The 25,843-nt window shown below is 45.6% G+C and overlaps 1 protein-coding gene across 3 annotated transcripts in view; it reads left to right on the top strand.

The window, feature by feature from the left end:
* The first annotated feature begins 306 nt into the window (after window positions 1-306).
* The window catches only part of fam113 (family with sequence similarity 113), an 83,505-nt gene continuing 57,968 nt past the window's right edge, over window positions 307-25,843 (top strand). For 2 of the 3 annotated variants that reach the window (XM_072256855.1, XM_072256853.1), the window contains exons 1-2: window positions 376-504; window positions 3,039-3,129. In XM_072256855.1, coding sequence (XP_072112956.1) covers window positions 3,060-3,129 — 70 coding nt within the window. In that variant the 5' untranslated portion in view covers window positions 376-504; window positions 3,039-3,059. The other variant, XM_072256854.1, reaches the window with a different exon arrangement.

Here is a 25,843-nt window from a genome sequence, read left to right as displayed (position 1 = left end):
ATGAGTCGCTTAAATATCCTTCATGTAACTGTTTCCACCGTCAGCCGAGGCAGTACAGTACTACACTAATCTCTGTATGAAAAAATCTGCCTTCCACCTCCCCCTAATCTTCCCTCCCAACGTCTAAATCTATTGTGGAATTAAGGAAAAACCGCAACGCATTCAGCCCTGACGCCATTGAGCGGGTCGGCGCAGACCCGAAGGGCCGAACGGCCTGTTCCTCCCACCCTGCCTGAGCCCCGACGGCCAGTGGGCGAGGCTCCGATCTGCATCCTGATTGGCTGCCACCGCCACGTGGTAATGAAAACCGCTCTTCCGCCTGATTGGAGCAGAGAGGGTGACGTCACAGAATTAAAGGTGAGAATTTGGGCGGGAACTCAGCGAAATCGGAAAACAAACCGAGAGAACGAAAAAGAAACAGAAAGAAAGAAAGAAAAGAAAAGAGAGAGAGAGAGAGAGACAGAGACAGAGACACAGACACACACACACACACACAGTAAGACAGTAAGTGAGTGCGTGCGTGTGAGTAAATGGGTGCGAGAAGGGAATGAATTCGGGTGAAGGTGGAGGGTGAGGGGGAGGGGAGGGGGTGGAGGGTGAGGGGGAGGGGAGGGGGTGGAGGGTGAGGGTGAGGGGGAGGGGAGGGGGTGGAGGGTGAGGGGGAGGGGAGGGGGTGGAGGGTGAGGGGGAGGGGAGGGGGTGGAGGGTGAGGGGGAGGGGAGGGGTGGAGGGTGAGGGGGAGGGGAGGGGGTGGAGGGTGAGGGGGAGGGGAGGGGGTGGAGGGTGAGGGGGAGGGGAGGGGGTGGAGGGTGAGGGGAGGGGGTGGAGGGTGTGGGGGAGGGGAGGGGGTGGAGGGGGAGGTGAGGGGAGGGGGTGGAGGGGGAGGTGAGGGGAGGGGTGGAGGGTGAGGGAGGAGGTGGAGGGAGAGGTGGAGGGTGAGGGGAGGGGGTGGAGGGAGAGGTGGAGAGTGAGGGGAGGTGAGGGTGAGGGGAGGGGGTGGAGGGAGAGGGAGGGGGCAGGGAGGAGGTGAGGGGAGGGGGTGGAGGGTGAGCGGGGGAGAGGGGAGGGGGCAGGGAGGAGGATGTGAGGGGATGGGAAGGAGGACGTTGGATGGGGAATGAGGACGTTGGATGGGGAGGGACGCAGGGATGGGATTTGTTTCGGGCTGCAGGAACACGAATAAAGGCATACAGGTGGGGGGAGGGGGCAGGAGAGGTGGACGAAGCAGGGATGTGGGGGTGAGGGGTGGAGGGGGAGGGTGAGAGAGGGGGAAGGGAGTGGAGAGAAGGGGAGGGGGTAAGGTGTGGGGCACAGGGGTGGGGAGGGGTATAGAGGGAGAGAGTGTGGGGAGGTGGAGAGAGAAGGAAGTTGGGCTGGAGGGAGAGGGGCTTGGGGTGGATGACGGAGAGGGGAGGGGGTAGGTGGGAAGGAGTGAGGGGAAGGTGGGAGGGAAGGAGGGAAGGTGGGGGGGAAGGTAGGTGGAGGGCGTGGAGGTGGAGGGCAGGGAGGGGGAGAAGGTGGAGGGAGGGTGGAGGTGGGGGAAGAGTGAGGGAGGGGGGTAGGTGGGAGGGAGTGAGGGAAGAGGGGAGGGGGTAGGTGGGAAGGAGTGAGGGGAAGGTGGGAGGGGAGGGGGGAAGGTGGGAAGGGAGGGGGGAAGGTAGTGGAGGGAAGGGAGGGGGGAAGGTGGGGGGGAAGGTAGGTGGAGGGCAGGGAGGGGGAGAAGGTGGAGGGAGGGCGTAGGTGGGGGGAGGTGGGGGAAGAGTGAGGGAGGGGGGTAGGTGGGAGGGAGTGAGGGAGGGGGTAGGTGGGAGAGAGGGAGGGGAAGGTGGAAGGAGGTGGGAAGGTGGGAGAGGGGGAGATGGTGAGGGAATGGACAGAGAGGTTGAGAGGGAGATGGTGTGGTAGGGGTGAAGATGGGGGTGGAAGGAGGGGTGAGGTGGGCAGAGACTGTGGGGATCCCAAGGGTGGGGTGGTTTGGAACCAAGATTGGCTGCTGGCAGAGGGTGGGGATCTGTCAGCAAAGGGGCTAGCGGATGCACGATTCTCTCCCTCTAATCCCCTCTTCCACCCCCCCCCCCCTCACCGTTCTCTTCATTCATGAGATCATAGAAAAAGGAGCAGAATTGGACCATTTGTTCCATCTTCCCAGCCACTGAGGTCAGACTAACTGGCTGATAGTTTCCTTTCTGCTGCCTCTCTCCCTTCTTGAAGAGTCGATTGACATTTGCAATTATCCAGTCTTCCAGATGCATTCCAGAACCTAATGATTCTTGAAGGGTCATTACTAATGCCTCCACAATCTCTTCAGCCACCTCTTTAGAACGTTGGGGTGTACACCATCTGGTCCACGTGACTTATATACCTTTGGACCTTTCAGTTTCCCCAAAAGCCACCTCTCTGGTAATGATAACTTCACACACTTCATGCCCCCTGACACCTGGAATTTCCACCGTACAGCTAATACCTTCCACAGTGAAGACCAATGCAAAATACTTATTCAGTTTGTCTGCTATTTTGTTGTCCCTATTACTTCCTCTCCAGCATCATTTTCCAGTTGTTAAATATCCTCTCTTGCCTCTCTTTTACAATGTATCTGAAGAAACATTTGATATCCTTTAAAATATTATCGGCTAGCTTACTTGCGTATTCTATCTTTACCTTATGACTTTTTTAGTTGCTCCCCTGTTCTGTCGCCCTGTCCCCTGCATTGCCCTCCAAACCTTCCCCCCCCATCCTGTTGCTCAATCCCCTCCCCTCCAAACCTCCCCCCACCCCCCGGTCCTCTCCACACCACCTCCTCAACCTGTTGCTGCAGCACCCTCTCAGGAACAGCCCTGAGGAGGGGTGTGTGTGTCACTGCCCGCAAGCTCTGAGTTTAGTGTGGGAGGTCTGTTCTCTGCGGCAGGCTGGCTGTGATGACAGGGAGAGGACAGGAGCAGGGTTTAGGTGTTATCAGGATGGGGCATTTCAAGCTAGTTGTGTATGTGGAGAGCTTGGGGTTTGCTGCTGGTGACCCTGCCTTTGGTTTGCCCCTGCAGCTGTCTCTGTCCTGTTCCACGATGAGCTTCACCTCCAGAGGGGCCAGCTTTCTGCTGCGTAATAAGTTTGTGGTGGTTCTGGGAGACTCCAGTAAGTTTGCTTTGTTGAATTTGTGTTGGAGTGTTGGATGTTTGCTACAGCGGTTGAGTCAAGGACCAGTGGGGAGAGCTTCAGAACAGAGATCTATTTAGATCTGAGATAAGGAAGAATTTCTTTAGTGGTGAATCTGTGAAACCCATTGCTACAGACAGCTGTGGAGGCCAAGTGATTGGGTATATTTAAAGCGGAGATTGGTCAGTTCTTGAATAGTCAGGGTGTCAAAGGTTAAAGGGCTAAGGCAGCAGAATGGGGCTGAGGGATCTTAAATTAGTCCTGGTGGAATGGTGGAGCAGGCACGAAGGGACAATTCTGCTCTTATTTTTTTCTGGTTTTATGGGCACAGCGGTGACTCGGGCATTCCTGGAACTGCTTACCTCACCCCAGTAAGTATGCTGGCTGTTGTGGCCTCTGAATGATAGCGGGTATTCCTGGTGGGGTGAAGGGAAGGCTGGCAAGGTGAGGGAACCCTGGCCCTACGCAAGACATTGCGGCTGTGGTCAGGAAGAGTAAGGACACAGCATCAGGGTCAAACAGATCAGTCTGTGCAGAAGAAGCACGAGAGAAATTGGCAGTCTAGAGGTGGTGTGGGATGGGTTTGGTAGCTTACGGAAAATTTCAGGGGATTCTACAGGTATATTATGGGAGAGAAGGGTGTTCCTGTAAATGTCAGAATGGTACTTTTTACTCTCCTCCCATCCGGTAGGCGCTACAGGAGCCTCCGCTCCCGCACCAGCAGGCACAGGAAGAGCTTCTTCCCTGAGGCTGTGACTCTGCTGAACCTCACATCACAGCGCTAAGCAGTATTGCATCCATATTGTATTGTCTCAGTACTTTCATATTCGTGTGCTGTAGCAGTTTTTATTCGCTGTTATTTTGTAAATAACACTATTCTTTGCATTTCTGGTTAGATGCTAACTGCATTTCATTGGCTTTGTATCTGTACTCGGCACAATGACGATAAAGTTGAATCTAATCTAAATGAAATGAAATTGGTTTATTATTGTCACATGTTCCAGGGCACAGTGAAAATCATATGGTCCATATGGTCATTTCAATCCAATGTATTAGACCATAAGGCACAGGAGCAGCCCATCGAGTCTGCTCCCCCATTCCATCATGGTTGATCCTGGACCCAGATCCCACTCAACCCCATACACCTGCCTTCTCGCCATACCCTTTGATGCCCTGACTGATCAGGAAACTATCAACTTCTGCCTTAAATATACGCATGGACTTGGCCTCCACCGCAGTCTGTAGCAGAGCATTCCACAGATTCACTACTCTCTGGCTAAAAAGTCCTTCTTATCTCTGTTCTAAAGAGTCACCCCTCAATTTTGAGGCTGTGCCCTCTAATTCGAGATTCCCCTCCATAGGAAACATCCTCTCCACATCCACTCTATCTACTCCTTTCAACTTTTGGTACGTTTCAATGAGATCCTTCCCCCAGCCCTGCATTCTTCTAAGTTCCAGTGAGTACAGGCCCAAAGCTGCCAAACACTCCTCATATGTTAACCCCTTCATTTCCGGAATTGTCCTTGTGAGCCTCCTCTGGACTCTCTCCAATGACAACACATCCTTTCTGAGATATGGGGCCCAAAACTGTTGACAATACTGCAAGTGTGGCCTGACTAGTGTCTCTAAAGGGTCAGTATTAGCTCCTTGCTTTGATATTCCATTCCCCTTGAAATAAATGCCAATATCACATATGCCTTTTTTACCACAGACTCAATCTGTAAATTAACCTTCTGGGAGCCTTGCACGAGGACTTCGAGGTTCCTCTGCACCTCTGATGTTTGAATTTTCTCCTTGTTTAGATAATTGTCTGTACTATTGTTCCTTTTAAGAAAATGCATTATACATTTCCCAACACTGTATTCACTCTGCCACTTTTTTGCCCGTTCTTCCAATTTGTCTGAGTCTAATCGCATTGCTTCCTCAGCTCAACCTACTCCTACGTCTATTTTTGTATCATCCACAAACTTTGCCACAAAGCCATCAATTCCATTATCTAGGTATGTGAAAAGAAGCAGTCCCAATACTGACCCTGAGGATCACCACTAGTTGCCGGCAGCCAACCAGAAAAGGCTCCTTTTATTCCCACTCGCTGCCTCCTGCCTGTCAGCCGTTCCTCTATCCATGCCAGTATCTTTCCTGCAATGCCATAGAACTTTATCTGTTAAGCAGCCTCGTGTGGCACCTTATCAAATGCCTTCTGAAAGTTCAAGTAAATGGCATCCACTACCTCTCCTTTGTCCACCCTGCTGGTTACTTCCTCAAAGAACTCGAACAGATTTACCAGGCAAGATTTCCCTTCACAGACACCATGTTGACTTTGAGTTATTTTATCATTAGCCTCCAAGTACCTCGAAACCTCATCCTTAATAATAGACCCCAACACTTTCCCAACACCTGAGGTTAGGCTAACTGGCCTATAATTTCCTTTCTTTTTAAAGAGTGGGTGACATTTGTAATCTTCTCGTCCTCTGGGACCATGCCAGAATCAGGTGATTCTTGAAAGATCATGACCAATGCATCCATTATCTCTCAGGACTCTGGGATGTAGTCCATTTGGCCCTGGTGACTTAATCACCTTAAGACCTTTGAATTTGCCTAACACTTTTTCCTTTATAATAGAAATTGCACTCAGTCCTTCTCCCTGACACTCACGGACCTCTGGCGCACTGCTAGTATCTTCCACAGTGAAGACTAATGCAAAGTACTCATTAATTTCATCTCCCATTTCTTTGTCCCTCATTACTACCTCACCAGCATTATTTCCCAGTGGTCCAATATCAACTCTCACCTCCCGTTTACTTTTTATATAACTGAAAAAACTTTCAATATACTGCTTCACATTATTAGCTGGTTTGCCCTCATATTTCATCTTTTCCCTTCTTATAGCTTTTTTAGTTTCCTTTTGTTAAATTTTAAAAGCTTCACAATCGACCAACTTCCCACTCACTTTTGCTACCTTATATGCCCTTTCCTTGGCTTTTATGCAGAGCTTCCCTTGTCAGCCATGGTTACTTACCCCCGCTATTTGAGAGCTATTTCTTCTGTGGGACATATCTATTCCTTTACATTGAGATAGCATAAGGGAACACAATAACAATATAGAATAAAGTGTACCAGCTACAGAAAAATTGCCTGCCTGCTCTACGGTGAAAGATTTTAACAAGTTAGCTTGTGAAGACAGGAGTCTATCTCTCATACTAGGAGATCATTCAATAGTCTTCTAACAGTGGATAGAAGCTGTCCTTGTACGTGCTTTCAGGATTTTGTATCTTGTGCCTGATAGGATTAGACAATAAGACCAAAGGACACAGCAGAACTAGGCCATTTGGCCCTTCGAGTCTGCTCTGCCATTCAGTCGTGGCTGATCGTCCTCAACCCCAGTTCCTGGCCTTCTCCCCGTAACCTTTGATGCCATGTCCAATGAAGAACCTATCAATCTCTGCCTTAAGTACAGTCAGCAACCTGTCCTTCATAGAACATAGAATAGTACAGCACAGGACAGGCTCTTTGGCCCACAATGTTGTGCTGACCCTCAAACCCTGCCTCCCATATAACCTCCCACCCTAAATTCCTCCATATGCCTGTCTAGTAGTCTCTTAAATTTCACTAGTGTATCTGCCTCCGCCACTGCCCAGGCAGTGTATTCCACGCACCAACCACTCTCTGAGTGAAAAAAACCTTCCTCTAATATCCCCCTTGAACTTCCCACCCCTTACCTTAAAACCATGTACCTTGTTTTGAGCAGTGGTACCCTGGGGAAGAGGCGCTGGCTATCCACTCTATCTATTCCTCTTAATATCTTGTATTCCTCTATCATGTCTCCCCTCATCCTCCTTCTCTCCAAAGAGTAAAGCTCTAGCTCCCTTAATTTCTGATCATAATCCACACTCTCTAAACCAGGCAGCATCCTGGTAAATCTCCTCTGTATCCTTTCCAATAGTGAGGCGACCAGAACTGGACACAGTACTCCGAGTGTGGCCTAACCAGAGTTTTATAGAGCTGCATCAGTACCTCATGACTCTTAAACTCTATCGCTCGACTTATGAAAGCAAGAGGCTTTCTTAACTACCCTATCTAACTGTGAGGCAACTTTCAGGGATCTGTGGACATGTACCCACAGATCCTCCTGCTCCTCCACACTACCAAGTATCCTGCCATTTACTTCGTACTCTGTCTTGGAGTTTGTGCTTCCAAAGTGTACCACCTCACACTTCTCCAGTGCCTATGGAAATAGATTCCACAAATTCACCACCCTCTGACTAAAGAAGTTTCTTTGCATCTGTTTTAAATGGACACTCCTCTATCCTGAGGCAGTGCCCTCTTGTCCTCGACTCTCTCACCACGGGAAACATCCTTTCCACATCTACTCTGTCCAGGCCTTTCAACATTCGAAAGGTTTGAATTAGATCCCCCTCATCCTTCTGAATTCCAGTGAGTACAGATCCAGAATTATCAAACGTTTCTCGTGTGTAACTCTTTCATTCCTGGGATCATCCTTGTGAACCTCCTCTGGACCCTCTCCAATGCCAGCACATCTTTTCTAAGATGAGGGGCCCAAAACTGTTCACAATACTCAAGGTGAGGCCTCACCAGTGCCTTATAAAGCCTCAGCATCACATCCCTGCTCTTGTATTCTAGACCTCTTGAAATGAATGCGAACATTGCATTTGCCTTCCTCACCACCGACTCAACCTGCAAGTTAACCTTTAGAATGTTCTGCACAAGGGCTCCCAAGTCCCTCTGCATCTCAGAATTTTGGGTTTTCTCCCTGTTTAGAAAATAGTCTGCACATTTATTTCTACTACCAAAGTGCATGACTATGCATTTTCCAGCTTTGTATTTTATTTGCCACTTTCACGTCAACCACAACTGCTGGTGCAGTACACAGTAAAAATGAAACAACGATCCTCCAGGACCATGGTGCTACATGAAACAACACAAAACTACACTAGACTACATGAAACAACACAAAACTACACTAAACTACATGAAACAACACAAAACTACACTGAACTACATGAAACAACACAAAACTACACTAGACTACCTGAAACAACAGAAACCTACTTTAGACTTCAGACTTAAACGGGACTACATAAAGTGCACAAAACAGTGCAAGATAGTACAATAATGAATAAACAAGACAATAGGCACAGTAAAGGACAAATTACAATATAATAAATGATGTAAATGTAAACAATGCTTTAGCAGGAATTGAGAAAGAAATGAGCAAAAATTGCAAAGGGAGTGGAGTGGTGTTCAGTTGAGTGTGTGTGTGTGCGTGGTGTCAAACTGGACTCTGGGAATTGAGGAGTCTAATGGCTTGGGGGAAGAAACTGTTGCACAGTCTGGTGGTGAGAGCCCGAATGTTTCGGTATCTTTTGCCAGATGGCAGGAGGGAGAAGAGTTTGTATGAGGGGTGCCTGGGGTCCTTCAGAATGCTGTTGGCTTTACGGATGCAGCATGTGGTGTAAGTGTCTGTAATGGCAGGAAGAGAGACCCCGATGATCTTTTCAGTTGACCTCACTATCCGCTGCAGGGTCTCGCGATCCGAGACGGTGCAATTTCCGAACCAGGCAGTGATGCAGCTGCTCAGGATGCTCTCAATACAACCTCTGTAGAATGTAGTGAGGATGGGGGGGGTGGGAGATGGACATTTCTCAGCCTTCGCAGAAAGTAAAGACGCTGCTGGGCTTTCTTGGCTATGGAGCTGGTGTTGATGGACCAGGTGAGATTCTCCACCGGGGAACACCAAGAAATTTGGTGTTCTTAACGATCTCAATGGAGGAGCCGTCGATGTTCAGCAGAGAGTGGTCGCTCTGTGTCCTCCTGAAGTCAGCAACCACCTCTTTTGTTTTGTTCACATTCAGAGACAGGTTGTTGGCTCTGCACCAGTCCGTTAGCCGCTGCACCTCCTCTCTGTATGCTGAGTTATCATTCTTTCTGATGAGACCCACCACCGTCGTGTCATCGGCGAACTTGATGATGTGATTCGAGCTGTGTGTTGCAGCACAGTTGTGGGTCAGCAGAGTGAACAGCAGTGGACTGAGCACACAGCCCTGCGGGGCCCCCGTGCTCAGTGTGATGGTGTTGGAGATGTTGCTTCCAATCCGGACTGACTGAGGTCTCCCAGTCAGGAAGTCTCAGATCCAGTTGCAGAGGGAGGTGTTCAGGCCCAGCAGTTTCAGCTTTCCAATCAGGTGCTGAGGAATGATTGTGTTGAATGCTGAGCTGAAGTCTATGAACAGCATTAGAATGTACGTGTCTTTTTTGTCCAGGTGAGTGAGGGCCAGGTGGAGGGTGATGGCAATGGCGTCATCTGTTGAACAGTTGGGATGATACGCGAACTGCAGGGGGTCCAGTGAGGGGGGGGGCAGCAGGGTCTTGATGTGCCTCATGACGAGCCTCTCAAAACACTTCATGATGATGGATGTGAGTGCGACGGGACGGTAGTCATTGAGGCAGGACACTAAAGACTTCTTCGGCACGGGGACGATGGTGGTGACCTTGAAGCACGTAGGAACGACGACACTGCTCAAGGAGATGTTGAAGATGTCAGTGAGAACATCTGCCAGCTGGTCTGCACATCCTCTGAGCACTAGTGTGGTGGGTGAGGGTGGCTACTGCACAGGACCGAAAGAAGCTGCAGAGGGTTGTAAATTTAGTTGGCTCCATCTTGGATACTAGCCTACAAAGTACCCAGGACATCTTCACGGAGCGGTGTCTCAAAAAGGCAGAGTCCATTATTAAGGGCCCCCAGCACCCAGGGCATGCCCTTTTCTCACTGTTACCTTCAGGTAGGAGATACAGAAGCCTGAAGGCACACACAGTGATTCAGGAACAGCTTCTTCCCCTCTGCCATCCGATTCCTAAATAGACATTGAACCCGTGAACACTACCTCACTTTTTGAAATTTATACTTTTGTTTTTGCATGATTTTTAATCTATACATATACTGTAATTGATTTATTTATTTTTCCTCTTCTATATTATGTGTTGCATTGACTTGCTGCTGCTAAGTTAACAAATTTCACGACATGCTGGTGATAATAAGCCTGATTCTGAGGATAAAAAAACCTGGAGTAGATTTGAATGGTGGGGGGAGGTGTTATTGAGCTTTCTTGGCCAGGGTGTCATTGTGGTTAGACCAGGACCAGCTAGTGGTGATGTTCACTCCTAGGAACTTGAAACTCTCAACCTTCTCAATCTCCACACACTGAAATATGCAGGAGTGTGTGCACCGCTAAGCCCCCCCCCCCCCCCATTTATGAAGTCAATGACCAGCTCTTTTGTTTAGCTGACATTGAGACTAAGGTTGTTATAGCACCTAGTCACTAAGCTCTCGATCTCCTGTCTGTACTCCGACTGAGTTTGCTTGGAATTATAGTATTGAAAGTGGAGCTGTAGTTAGTAAACAATAGACAGATAGTTGTAATAGTTGGTATTGTGATTGTCTGATATAAGTGCGTTTACTGTCCAGATACTTGAGAGATGAACGTAGGGCCTGGGAGACTGTGTCCACCGTAGTAGACTATTTGCAGTGGGTTGACATTGTCTGGAAGGCTGGAATTGAGTGTGTGTGTATAGATGGTAGATAACAAACCCGTCGTGCAGTAGTCATTAATGACCATAAGATAAGACATTGGAGCAGAATTAGGCCATTCAACCCATCGAGTCTGCTCCCCCACTTCATGGCTGGTCCATGTTCCTTCTCAGCCCCAATCTCTGCCTTCTCCCCATATCCTTTCTTGCCATGAGTAATCGAGAATCTATCAGCCGCTGCCTTAAATTTATGTCAAGACTTGGCCTCCATACTTGCCTCTGGCAACAAATTCCTCAGATTAGCTTCTGTCAGACTAAAGAAATTCCTCCTCATCCCCATTCTAAAAGGACAACCCTCTATTCTGAAGCAGAGTCCTCTGGTCCTAGACACTCCCGCCATAGAAAACATCCTCCCCATATCCACTCTACTGAGACCTTTCAACATTCAGTAGGTTTCAATTAGGTCACCCCACATTCTTCAGAATTCCAGTGAATACAGGCCCCATAGCCACCAAATGCTTTTCATATGACAAACTGTTCAATCCCAGAATCATTTTTGTGAACCTTTGAACCCTCTCCAATGTTAGCACATCCTTTCTTGGATAAGGGGCCCAAAACTACTCACAGTAGTCCAAGTGAAGCCTCAGCATTACATCCTTACTTTTGTATTATATTGCATTTACCTTCCTCACCACAGACTCGACATGCAAATTAACCTTAAGGAATCCTTACAAGGACTCCAAAGACCCCTTGTGCCTCAGTATTTTTTGTATTTTCTCTTCATTTAGAAAATAGTCAACCCTTTCATTTCTTTTAGCAAAGTGCATGACCATACACTTCCTGTATTCCAGCTGCCTTTTTTGCCCATTCTCCTAATCTGTCTAAGTCCTTCGGTAGCCTCTCTACTTCCTCAAAACTACCTGCCCCTCCACTTATCTTCATATCGTCTGTAAACTTTGCATCAAAGCCACCAAATGACGTAGATTCGGTCCCAACACAGACCCGTGTGTAACACCACTAGTCACAGACAGCCAACCAGAAAAGGCTCCCCTTATTCCCAGTGTTTGCCTCCTGCCGATCAGCCACTGCTTTATCCAAGATAGAATCTTTCCTGTAATTCCATGGGCTCATAAGCAGCCTCATGTGTGGCTGCTTTTCAAACGCCTTCTGCAAATCCAAGTACACAGCATCAACCAATTCTCCTTCGTCTATCCTGCTTGTTGTTTCTTCAAAGAGTTCCAACAGATTTGTCAGGCAAGATTTTCCCTTGAGGAAAGCATGCTGACCACGACCTATTTTATCATGTGCCTCTAAGTACCCTGAGAACTCATCCTTGATAATTGACTCCAATATCTTCCCAACCACTGAAGTCAGACTAGCTGGTCAATAGTTTCCGTTCTTCTGCCTCTCTCCCTTCTTGAAGAGTGGAATGACATGTGCAATTTTCCAGTCTTCTGGAACCATTCCAGAATCTAGTGATTCTTGAAAGATAATTACTAATGCTTCCATAATCTCTTCAACCGCCTCTTTCAGATCCCTGGGGCGTACACCATCTGTTCCAGGCCACTTATCTACCTTCAGACCTTTCAGTTTCCCAAACACCACCTCTCTAGTTATGGTAACTTCACACTCCTCATTCCCCCCTTCCCCCCTAACACCTGCAGCTTCTAGCATACTGTTGGTTTCTTCCACAGTGAAGATTGATGCAAAATACTTATTCAGTTTGTCCACCATTTCGTTTTCCCCCATTACTTCCTCTCCAGCATCATCTTCCAGTGGTCTGATATTCACTCTTGCCTCTCTTTTACACTTCATGTATCTGAAGAAACTTTTGGTATCCTCTTTAATGTTATTGGCCAGCTTACTTTCATATTCCATCTCTACCTTCTTGATGTCTTTTTTAATTGTCTTCTGTTGTTTTTTAAAAGCTTCCCAATCCTCTAACTTCACACTAACTTTTGCTGCATTACATGCCCTCTTTTTGACTTTTATGTTGGCTTGGACTTCTGTTAAGATAGATAGATATACTTTATTGATCCCGAGGGAAATTGGGTTTCGTTACAGCTGCACCAACCAAGAATAGAGCATAAGTATAGCAATACAAAAACCACAAACAATCAAACAACAAAATTCAAACTATGCCAGATGGAAAATAAGTCCAGGACCAGTCTATTGGCTCAAGGTGTCTGACCCTCCACGGGAGGAGCTGCACGTTCGATGGCCACAGGCAGGAACGACCTCCCGTGCCGCCCAGTGTTGTATCTCGGTGGAATATGGCCGAAGTTCAACAGTAAAAAGTTCAATATCTGGTCTACAAACACGTTCCTCGATCGTAATATGACCCGGATTGCACCATCTGTTGTTAATCAGAACAGTAAGCACCCAACTCCTTTACGCTTACCGCTCTCAGTGTACTTCCGGTCAGCCCGAACGTTCTGGAAGCAGTCCCTGGAAACGTTTTGATCGGGTATGTCCTCGTGCAGCCCCGTTCCAGTGAAACACATAACACTGCACTCCCGAAATGTTCTCTGACGCCTGGCTAGCGCCATCAACTCGTCCATTTTATTACCCACCGAACTCCTCTTCTCCATAAGTATCTGTTGTCTCGACCCGGTCCTCTTTCCTCGACTTTGTAATCCCCCTCTGCATCCTCTGTGTGTTTTCCTCCAGATTTCAGCCGGGGTGTCCGCCGCTCTGTTCGCTAAACCGGCCGACATTAGCTCAATCAGCTGGTCCCTGGAATAAACAATGCGACCATATTGCTGCCACGCTAATGAGACCTGTCGAATAGTAGCTATTTCCAGCACTAAAAACCCAAATAAAACTCTCTCTACCAGCATGTTAGAGAGGGTGCAGCTTCGACGTGTTACCGTGAAAAAAAATACAAAAAATAACGTAAGTTAAAAAGTAAGAAGAAAAAAGTAAGAATACTGATCGGAACGGCTGTAACAGGCTGCATGCACGACCGGCGCATGCGGCAAATCAAGGCTACCTGGGAATTTAGTGCAGGAATTCCGCTCAATGTGCAAACTGGTCCTCTAGCCGTCGATACAATAACCAAGAATAGACTGCCTGTGATATGCACTATAGTGCTCCAAAACAGACCACACAATACATCAAGCAGCTCTTTATAACTGGTAAATATTGAAAGATATTTGTAAATAACTACAGCAGTGGAAATATGCAGATGATGGGAGATTTTTGGATTATTTAAATAGCACATGTAATGTAATAACTGCGCTGCATCGTACTGCTACCCTTAGAGACCCAGATCGTGATGATAGGTATAGACATAGCGTGAATTGTTGAGGGACAGGAAGAGCTAATTTCATTAACAGGGTGGGTATTCTTTGGATGGAGGGTATTTCCGCGGAAAATTGATTTACAACCGAAAAAGCTGACTGTACTCACTACCCCATGAATCTTCAGCAATTAAACCTCCCTTTAAACCAGAAGACCTAGGACCTATGGTGAGGCAGGTATTTGTGAACCAAGAGCCGCCTCACCAAAGAGGGATGACTTATTACGGACCTGATACTGGAGTGATATTAATTCCGTCACAAGTTAGATCTGAGGTTCACAGACTGAGCCCCACACCATACCCCCACCCCACCCCCACCCTCCCCGAACACCCGACCCTCCACTGAGTCAACATGACGATATTCTTCAAGTGGACCCGGAGATATGGGGACAACATAAGAGTCAGGTGGGCGTAGTGAAGCCTGTAGACCCTCACCAGCCATCGCTGCTTTGCCTTCATTCCTGCCAGTGTTCTTTTACCTAAAAATCTTTAATAAATTACACAACCAATCCAGAATCGCTGATCTCCTAGTGTGCTCAACCATAAGCTGCTCTAAAAGCCATCTCGTAGGTACTCTAGAAATTCTCTCTCCTGGAATCCAGCACCAACCTGATTTTCCCAATCTGCCTGCATAGGGAAAATCCCATAATCTGCAGGGTGAATTGGTGGTGAGGAAGGCAAATGTGATGTCAGCATTCATTTCAAGAGGACTGGAATGTAAAGTTAATGCTGAGGCTGTATAGGGCACTGGTGAGGCTTGACTTGGAGTATTAGCAGTTTTGAGCCCCTTCGCTTAGAAAGGATATGCTGACGTTGGAGAGGGTGCAGAGGAGTTTCACGAGAATGATTCCGGGAATGGAAGGGTTATCATATGAGCAGCAATTGAAGCCTAAGGGTCTCCATTTCCTGAGGAGACTAAGGTCCTTTAACATCTGCCGGACGATGCTGAGGATGTTCTACGAGTCTGTGGTGGCCAGTGCTATCATGTTTGCTGTTGTGCGCTGAAGCAGCAGGCTGAGGGTGGCAGACACCAACAGAATCAACAAACTCATTCGTAAGGCCAGTGATGTTGTGGGGATGGAACTGGACTCTCTCACGGTGGTGTCTGAAAAGAGGATGCTGTCTAAGTTGCATGCCATCTTGGTCAATGTCTCCCATCCACTACATAATGTACTGGGTGGGCACAGGAGTACATTCAGCCAGAGGCTCATTCCACCGAGATGCAACACAGAGCGTCATAGGAAGTCATTCCTGCCTGTGGCCATCAAACTTTACAACCCCTGCCTTGGAGAGTCAGACACTCTGAGCCAATAGGCTGGTCCTGGACTTATTTCATAATTTACTGGCATAATTTACATATTACTATTTAACTATTTATGGTTCTATTACTATTTATTATTTATGGTGCAACTGTAACGAAAACCAATTTCCCCCGGAATCAATAAAGTATGACCATAGAAACTATGGCACAGAAACAGGCCTTTTGGCCCTTCTTAGCTGTGCCGAACCATTTTCTGCCTAGTCCCACTGACCTGCACACGGACCATATCCCTCCATACACCTCCCATCCATGTATCTGTCCAATTTATTCTTAAATGTTAAAAAAGAACCCGCATTTACCACCTCGTCTGGCAGCTCATTCCATACTCCCACCACTCTCTGTGTGAAGAAGCCCCCCTAATGTTCCCTTTAAACTTTTCCCCCCCTCACCCTTAACCCATGTCCTCTGGTTTTTTTCTCCCCTTGCCTCAGTGGAAAAAGCCTGCTTGCATTCACTCTATCTATACCCATCATAATTTTATATACCTCTATCAAATCTCCCCTCATTCTTCTACGCTCCAGGGAATAAAGTCCTAACCTATTCAACCTTTCTCTGTAACTGAGTTTCTCAAGTCCCGGCAACATCCTTGTAAACCTTCTCTGCACTCTTTCAACCTTATTTATATCCTTCCTGTAATTTGGTGACCAAAACTGAACAAAATACTCCAGATTCGGCCTCACCAATGCCTTGTACAACCTCATCATAACATTCCAGCTCTTACACTCAATACTTCGATTAATAAAGGCCAATGTACCAAAAGCTCTCTTTACGAACCTATCTACCTGTGACGCCACTTTTAGGGAATTTTGTATCTGTATTCCCAGATCACTCTGTTCCACTGCACTCCTCAGTGCCTTACCATTAACCCTGTATGTTCTACATTGGTTTGTCCTTCCAACGTGCAATACCTCACACTTGTCAGTATTAAACTCCATCTGCCATTTTTCCATCTGGTCCAAGTCCCTCTGCAGGCTCTGAAAACCTTCCTCACTGTCTACTACACCTCCAATCTTTGTATCATCAGCAAACTTGCTGATCCAATTTACCACATTATCATCCAGATCATTGATATAGATGACAAATAACAATGGACCCAGCACTGATCCCTGTGGCACACCACTAGTCACAGGCCTCCACTCAGAGAAGCAATTCTCTACCACCACTCTCTGGCTTCTTCCATCGAGCCAATGTCTAATCCAATTTACCACCTCTCCATGTATACCTAGCGACTGAATTTTCCTAACTAACCTCCCATGCGGGACCTTGTCAAAGGCCTTCCTGAAGTCCATGTAGACAATATCCACTGCCTTCCCTTCATCCACTTTCCTGGTAACCTCCTCGAAAAACTCCAACAGATTGGTCAAACATGCCCTACCACGCACAAAGCCATGTTGACTCTCCCTAATAAGCCCCTGTCTATCCAAATGCTTGTAGATTCTGTCTCTTAGTACTCCCTCCAATAACTTACCTACTACTGACGTTAAACTCACCGGCCTATAATTTCCCGGATTACTTTTCGATCCCTTTTTAAACAACGGAACAACCTGAGCCACTCTCCAATCCTCCGGCACCTCACCCGTAGACAGTGACATTTTAAATATTTCTGCCAGGGCCCCCGCAATTTCAACACTAGTCTCCTTCAAGGTCCGAGGGAACACTCTGTCAGGTCCTGGGGATTTATCCACTTTAATCTTCCTCAAGACAGCAAGCACCTCCTCCTTTTCAATCTGTACAGTTTCCATGGTCTCACTACTTGATTCCCTCAATTCCATGGATTTCATGCCAGCTTCCTTAGTAAATACAGATGCAGAAAACCTATTTAAGATCTCCCCCATTTCCTTTGGTTTCGCACAAAGCCGACCACTCTGATCTTCAAGAGGACCAATTTTATCCCTCACAATCCTTTTGCTCTTAATACACCTGTAAAAGCTCTTTGGATTATCCTTAACTTTGACTGCCAAGGCAACCTCATGTCTTCTTTTAGCCCTCCTGATTTATTTCTTAAGTATTTTCTTGCACTTCTTATACTCCTCAAGCACCTGATTTACCCCCTGTTTCCTATACATTTCATACAACTCCCTCTTCTTCTTTATCAGAGTTGCAATATCCCTTGAGAACCAAGGTTTCTTATTCCTATTCAATTTGCCTTTAATCCTGACAGGAACATACAAACTCTGCACTCTCAAAATTTCCCCTTTGAAGGCTTCCCACCTACCAATCACATCTTTGCCAGAGAACAACCTGTCCCAATCCACACTTTTTAGATCCTTTCTCATTTCTTCAAATTTGGCCTTCTTCCAGTTCAGAACCTCAACCCTAGGACCAGATCTATCCTTGTCCATGATCAAATTGAAACTAATGGTGTTATGATCACTGAAACCAAAGTGCTCCCCTACACAGACTTCTGTCACTTGCCCTAATTCGTTACCTAACAGGAGATCCAATATTGCATCCCCTCTAGTTGGTCCCTCTATATATTGATTCAGAAAACTTTCCTGAACACATTTCACAAACTCTAATTCATCTAGACCCCTAACAGTATGGGAGTCCCAATCAATGTATGGAAAATTAAAATCCCCTACCACCACAACTTTATGTTTTCTGCAGTTGCCTGCTATCTCTCTGCAGATTTGCTCTAACAAGTCTCGTTGACTATCGGGTGGTCTGTAATACAATCCCACTAATGTGGCCATACCTTTCCTGTTTCTCAGCTCCACCCATAAGGACTCAGTAGACAAGCCCTCTAATCTGTCCTGCCTGAGCACTGCTGTAATATTTTCCCTAACAAGCAATGCCACTCATTCCTCTGCCTCGATCATATCTGAAACATCGGAACCCTGGAATATTAAGCTGCCAGTCCTGCCCCTCCTGTAGCCAAGTTTCACTAATTGCTACAATGTCATAATTCCACGTGTCAATCCACACCCTCAACTCATCCGCCTTCCCCGCAATACTCCTAGCATTGAGATATATACACCTCAGAAGATTTTTACCACCACTCACAACCTTTCTATTAGCGGATTTGCTTGAACTTTTAACATCATTTATTTTCACCCCAGCCACACTGTCAGCTCTGGCACTCTGGTTCCCATCCCCCTGCAAATCTAGTTTAAAGCCCCCCCAATAGCATTAACAAACCTCCCTGAAAGGATATTGGTCCCCCTGTAGTTCAAGTGTAACCCGTCTCTCTTGTACAGGTCCCACCTGCCCCAGAAGAGGTCCCAATGATCCTGAAATCTGAAACCCTGCCCCCTACGCCAGTTCCTCAGCCACTTGTTCATCCTCCAGAGCTTCCTACTCGTACCCTCACTGGCATGTAGCACAGGTAGCAATCCTGAGATTACCACCCTGGAGGTCCTGCTTTTCAACTTCCTACCAAGCTCTCTATACTCACTGTCCAGGACCTCCTCACTCTTCCTTGCTATGTCATTGGTACCGACATGCACCACGACATCTGGCTGGTCGCCCTCCCACTTCAGAATGTCATGCAATCGATCAGAGACATCCTTGACCCTGGCACCCAGGGGCAACAAACCATCCTGGATTCTCTGTCACGACCAGAGAACCTTCTATCTGTACCTCTAACTATCGAATCCCCTATCACTACCGCTCTGCTCTTTTTCCACCCTCCCTTCTGCACTGCAGAGCCAGACTCAGTGCCAGAGATCCGGCTACTGTAGCTTGTCCCAGGTAAGTCATCCCCCCCCCAACAGTATCCAATGTGGTATACTTGTTGTTGAGGGGAATGGCCACAGGGGAACCCTGCTCTGCCTGCCCTTTCCTCTTCCCTCGCCTGACAGTGACCCAATTTCCTGTCCTCTGCTCCTTTGGCGTAACTACCTCCCTGTAGCTACTATCTATAATCTCCTCATCCTCCCATTGTGATCACTGGTTCCTAAGGGTTCTTTTATCTTAAACTCCCTCGTCACCTCTGAAGGTAGGAGAATGGGGCTGAGAGGAAAAATGGATCAGCCATAATGAAATAGTGGAGCAGACTCGGTTCGAAAGACCTAATTCTGCTGCTGTATCTTATGGTCAGTGGACGTTGGACTTTAGCAAAGCTTTTGACAAGATCGCGTCACGAAGGTTAGATCATGTGGAATTCAGGAAGAGCGACTGAGTAGATGCTCAACAACAGCACACAAAGTGCTGGAGGTGTCGTACTCGATCGGACCCGATGCAAGAGCAATTGTACCACAAATACACTGACACATGTAATTCTTTTCAAACCTTTATTCTCTACTCATAGAATGCTATGGGGGAAGTTACAGACTGATCTCCCAAAGGAGCCAGTCCAGACACTGCCCCCGAATTACACAATTCTCTACAATTTATAACATTGATCAGGTAGCAGGAAATCTTACCATTACAAGTTTAGATAATATTAGAATCATTTCAATCACATGCTAAGATACAATTAGATGTAAGATAATCATTGGTCAGTTAGTTATAATTATTTTGAGCCAAAGCTAGCCCATCAGTTCCCCATTCGGACCCCTTCCCCTTTTCTCAAGAACATTCTAGCTGTTACCTCATCCCTCCCATGTTTAGCTATACCTTGAGATGCTTCTGCAGGATCAGTTAGTTCCTTATTTAACCCTATGCCTATCTTTAGACAATAATGGCCAGTATGTCACCCGTTGCAGAGTGAAGCTTCTGTCTGACTAGTCCAAAATTGTCCAAAGCAGTAAGCTAAGGCGCTTACAAGGTGATTGATTATAAGTTAATCATTGTCCTCTCTTTTTTCCCCCTATTTACCTATCCCTTCATTCCATCAGAGGAACTCAGCAGGTCAGGCGGTATCTATGAAAATGAATGAATGGTCAATATTTCAGTTCAAGACCCTTAGTCAGGACTAGAAAGGAAGCGATTGGACACCAGAATATTTTGGTGGGAGGGGAAGGAAGACGAACAAGAAGGTGAAAGGTGAATCAGAATCAGGTTTATTATCACCGCCTTGTGACTTGAAGTTTGTTAACTTAGCAGCAGTTCAATGTAATACATAATCTAGCAGAGAGAAAAAAAAATAATAAAACATAATAATAAATAAGTAAATCAGTTGTGTATATTGAATAGATTTTTTAAAAAGTGCAAAAACAGAAATACTATATATTTTTTTTAAAAAGTGAGTCGTGTCCAAAGATTGTGTCCATTTAGGAATCGGATGGCAGAGGGGAAGAAGCTGTTCCTGAATCGCTGAGTGTGTGTCTTCAGGCATCTGTATCTCCTACCTGATGGTAACAGTGAGAAAAGGGCATGCCCTGGGTGCTGGAGGTCCTTAATAATGGTCGCTGTCTTTCTGAGACACCGCTCCCTGAAGATATCCTGGGTACTTTGTAGGCTAGTGCCCAAGATAGAGCCTTCTGCAGCTTCTTTTGGTTCTGTGCAGTAGCCCCTCCATTCCAGACGGTGATGCAGCCTGTCAGAATGCTCTCTACGGTACAACTATAGAAGTTTTTGAGTGTATTTGTTGACATGCCAAATCTCTTTAAACTCCTAATGAAGTATAGCCGCTGCTTGCCTTCTTTATAACTACATCAATATGTTGGGACCAGGTTGGATCTCACAGATCTTGACACCCAGGAACTTGAAACTGCTCATTGTCTCCACTTCTGATCCCTCTGAGGATTGGTATGTGTTCCTTCATCTCACCCTTCCTGACTCTTTCATCTTACTGATGTTGAGTGCCAGGTTGTTTCTGCGGCACCATTCCACTAGTTGGCATATCTCACTCCTGTATGCCCTCTCGTCACCACCTGAGATTCTACCAACAATGGTTGTATCATCAGCAAATTTATAGATGGTATTTGAGCTATGCCTAGGCAACAGTCATGTGTATACAGAGAGTAGAGCAGTAGGGCTAAGCACACACCTTAGAGGTGCACCAGTGTTGATTGTCAGCGAGGAGGATATGTTATCGCCAATCCGCACAGATTGTGGTCTTCCAGTTAGGAAGCTGAGGATCCAATCGCAGAGGGAGATACAGAGGCCCAGGTTCTGCAACTCCTCAATCAGGATTGTGGGAATGCTGAGCTATAGTCGATGAACAGCATCCTGACGTAGGTGTTTGTTGTCCACATGGTCTAAAGCTGTGCGGAGAGTCATTGAGATTGTGTTTGCCGTTGACCTATTGTGATGATAGGCAAATTGCAATGGGTCCAGGTCCTTGCTGAAGCAGGAGTTCAGTCTAGTCATGACCAACATCATCGCTGTCGATGTGAGTGCTACCGGCCGAAGTCAGGCGGGTGGGGAAAATAAAGGGTTGGAGAAGAAGGAATTGTGGATACACGATTGGCTTGATGAGAGAAAGCAGAGGGGAATAGTGGGAGGTTGTTTCTCAGAGTGGAGACCTGGAACTAGTGGTTTGACTCAGGGAAGTCTGTGCGCCTCGGGTCTGGTTAATTGGATGCACAATTGGCCTTTTAAGAGAAGACAGAGGGGAGATGGTGGGAGGTTGTTTCTCAGACTGCAGACCTGAGATTAGCGGTGTTCCTCAGAGATCAAAGTAAATTTACGTCACCATGTAAACCCTGAAATTCATTTCCTTGTGGGTGCACTCAGTAAATCCAACAACCATAATAGAATCAATGGGTGTACAACCAGTGTGCAAAAGACAACAAACTGCAGCTACCTAAATAAATAATAAAATAAGCAATAGATATCGCGAACATGAGATGAAGTATCTTTGAAAGGGGGTCCATAGGTTCAGGGAACATTTCAATCATGGGACAAGTGAAGCTAAGTGAAATTATCCCCATTGCTTCAGTATTCACCAGTGAAAAGGACTTTGGCAATTATGGGGATGACTTAAAGCAGACTGAAACACTTGAGTATATAGACATTAAGAAAAATCATGTGGGGTTCCGGTGACGTCATCGTCCAGAATGGCAGCTTAAATCAATAGCTCCTCCGGAAAAACGCATATATTGCCCCATTAATCCATCAAGTATAAGATCTTTCGAAAATACCTGAATTGATAAGGGGGGGCCAAGAATGGAGATAAAAAAACACCACTGCGGAGTCTATGGACGAGAGAAGTGCAACGTGTGGCTCTCTTACACGTGCGCGTGGTGGCGAGGCTGACACGGGGCCTCGTTCAGGCGAAGTGGCAAGTATGATAAAGATTCTGGAAGAGATACAGGGATTCCGAAAAGCTATAAAACAGAAACTCAATGATATAAAGTCGGAGCTCGCCAACGTCAATCAGAAAATAGCGGTGGCAGAAACTCAAATTGAGAAGGTGGAAGATCACGTGCTAAACGTGGAACAGATACTAAGTAAGACAATAAAAATATTAAATCAAAGGGCAAGTAAATTGCTTGACCAGGAGGGAAGATCACGACGGAAAAATATCAGGATATACAATGTTCCCGAAGGAGCGGAGGGTTTGTCTATGATGGAGTTTGTAGGAAAGTTGCTGCAGGACGCACTAGAGATTCCCTCCACTATGGAGCTTGAAATTGAGAGGGCGCATCGTGCGTCTGTCCCGAGGCCTACTGGAGAAAGAGACGGTAAGCCTCGCTCAATAGTAATTGGATTCCTTTGATACAGTACCAAGGCAGAGATTCTACCAAGGGCCTGGGGTAAGAAGAGGGTGTTTTTGGACGGGAAATTGATATATTTCGATCAAGGTTACCCCCCCCCCCCCCGGTGGTCCTGCAGAAATGTAAAGAATACTCTGCAGTAAAGCAAATATTAAAGCAAGGAAAGATGAGATTCCAAGCTCCGTACCCTGCTAATCTGCGGGTGTTTTATGAAGATGGTATGCAACTGTATCAGACAGTGGAAGAGGTGACTGCAGACATGAGGAACAGAGGGCGGCCCGTCAGCATGATCAAACCGAGGGAAAGCCTGGCTGAGCAGTTATCCCGATCTGCTTGGGAAATAGTAAGAGAACTGAGAAAGCAGGGGATGGGAGGAGGGCGAGAGAATATCAGGAAGAGACTGTGAGTTTTCCCAAAGACAGCCCTCACCCCCTCCAGAAGAGCCATAAGGTTTGGCTAACTTTAAAAGTGTTGATAAGATAAACGGAAGCAAAAAGAAATGGTGCTATACCTATCTCAAGAAATACTTATTATAATGTGGTTTTTATATTACTCAATTTTTTTTTTATTCATTCACTCCTTTTTCCCCTCCTAAATGAGAATATATATGGGAGGAATATACAGGGAAATCTTTTCTGTGTAATGGACATAGACTTCTTCACTTATTTTTATGGGTACTGTAATGGGGGCCCCCAACTCACAGGAAGGAGGTGCTATCCCCCACGGCTAGACGTTTCCTCTAACTCAACCCACGGTCATCTACTGGAGACCTCGGCCTTGGAATCACACCTTCATTGACTTTTTTTAAATTATTCGCGTTTCTTGGTTCTTATTTGTTCAGGTAGTAGATCGATTAGGTTTTATTCTGCTAATTTCAATGATATATTGACAGATAAATACACATGGCTCAGGACAAAGTAAAATTCATTTCCTTTAATGACAGTGGGCTGTTAAATCTAATCAAATGCAGTAATATTCTATCCAAAATGAAAAAAGAACAAGCCAATGTAGTATATTTACAGGAAACTGGCTTCAATGATAACGAGCATGGAAAACTAAAGAGAATGGGCTTCACTAATTTGTTTTTCTCCTCATATAAATCAGGACATAGGAGAGGATTTGCTATTCTTATCTCAAGCAAACTAAATTTTGAAAAAGTATTTGAAATGGGAGATACGGAGGGCCGATATATTCTGGTAAGGGGAATATAGACGGAAATTCAGTTACTCTATTGAATATATATGCACCCCCAGGAAGTGATATTGGTTTCTTTCAGAAAATTACTAATATTATGGTAACGGAAACAGAAGGTCTCCTGATATGTGGGGGAGACTTAAATTTACAATTACAACCAAAGTTAGACTCTTCCAATAGAAAAACCTATGAAACAAAATCCTAACATAACAGAGTTAATACACTTTTTGAGGATGTTGGTCTAATTGATAAATGGAGGGACCTTTTCCCCGACAGAAGGGATTACACTCATTATTCTGCCCCCCATTCCGTATATACAAGAATAGACTATTTCATAACATTTGGAAAAGACAAAGACAAAATAAACACCTGTGGAACTGGGACAATAGATGTAAGTGACCATGCACCTATATATTTATCTGTTGATTTTGACCGACAACCAAAGAATACTATTTGGAAACTAAATTCAAGTCTACTCAGTGATCCCTACTTTAAGGAACAAATTAAAAAAGAAATTGGTCTTTACTTAGAATTCAATGATAATGGAGAAGTTTCACCCCCCATTCTATGGGATACTCTGAAGGCTGTCTTAAGAGGGAAAATTATAGCGATATCTTCATATAAGAAAATAAGGAATAAAACATTAGAGGCATTACAAAATAGGCTGAAGGAACTAGGAAAAAAACACAAATTGAATTTGGCACAGGATACATTAAAGGATACAGCCTATATATAAGAAAATTAAGGAAGATATAACAAGATGGAACCTAATTCCTTTTTTTAGTCTCAGTTCAAGGATTGAATCTATTAAAATGAATTTACTGCCCCGACTACTATATCTCTTTCAGACCCTCCCAACAGAGATTATTCAAAATCAATTCAATGAATGGAACAAAATGTTATCAAGATATATATGGCAAGGTAAAAGGCCTAGAGTTCGTCTCAAAACTTTGCAATTAGTTAAGAAAACGGGGGGATGGGCCCTACCTTCTCTTAGAGATTACTATTTTGCAGCACAGTTGAGAGCTGTGATCTGTTGGTGCAACCCATCATATGACGCTCAATGGACAAACATTGAAGAGGGGATATTTCCCATCCCCATACAGGCAATTTTGGCTGATAGCAACCTACAAAGGTACATAAATACTATTGATAATCCATGGGTAAAATGGACTCTTAAAATATGGAAAACTATTATAAAAGAATATAAACTAGAGGGAGATATTGCAATTCTTAAATGGTGTGCATGACTCGGGTTTTACGCCGAATAAACTGTATGCTAGATTTAAGGACTGGACAGCTAAAAGAATAACAGTTCTTTGCAATATAATGAAAGAAGGAACGCTGTTAGGTTTTGTAATGCTTGAAAAGAAGCACATTAGAAAAACAAGACTTTTATCGGTATCTACAGATGCGACAGTATCTTAATAGGAGGGTTAAAAATGTAACCAAGGCAAGTACATGTTTGATAGAGCTATTTAGAAAAGCATATAATTCAGATAATGGTAGTAGAATTATTTTAAGCGTGTATAAGTGTTTGTCAAATCTTAAAACACATTTGACTTCATACATTAAAACAAAATGGGAGGAGGGATAATTATATCTGAGGAAGAATGGACAATAATATGGAAGTATCAATGGAAGTGTACCAGTTCACAGAAATGGAGGGAGCTTCGATGGAAAAACTTGATAAGATATTTTATTACACCCTCTCAGAAATCCCATTATGATAGTAACCTCCCTGTTTGCCGGAGAAATTGTGGAAATCAAAATGCAAACCATTATCAT

The sequence above is a fragment of the Mobula birostris genome, chromosome 4 (assembly GCF_030028105.1).
Source record: "Mobula birostris isolate sMobBir1 chromosome 4, sMobBir1.hap1, whole genome shotgun sequence".
NCBI classification, from domain to species: Eukaryota; Metazoa; Chordata; class Chondrichthyes; order Myliobatiformes; family Myliobatidae; genus Mobula; species Mobula birostris.
The sequence above is the reverse complement of the archived record's forward strand: the minus strand, read 5'-3'. Positions and strand labels throughout refer to the sequence as shown.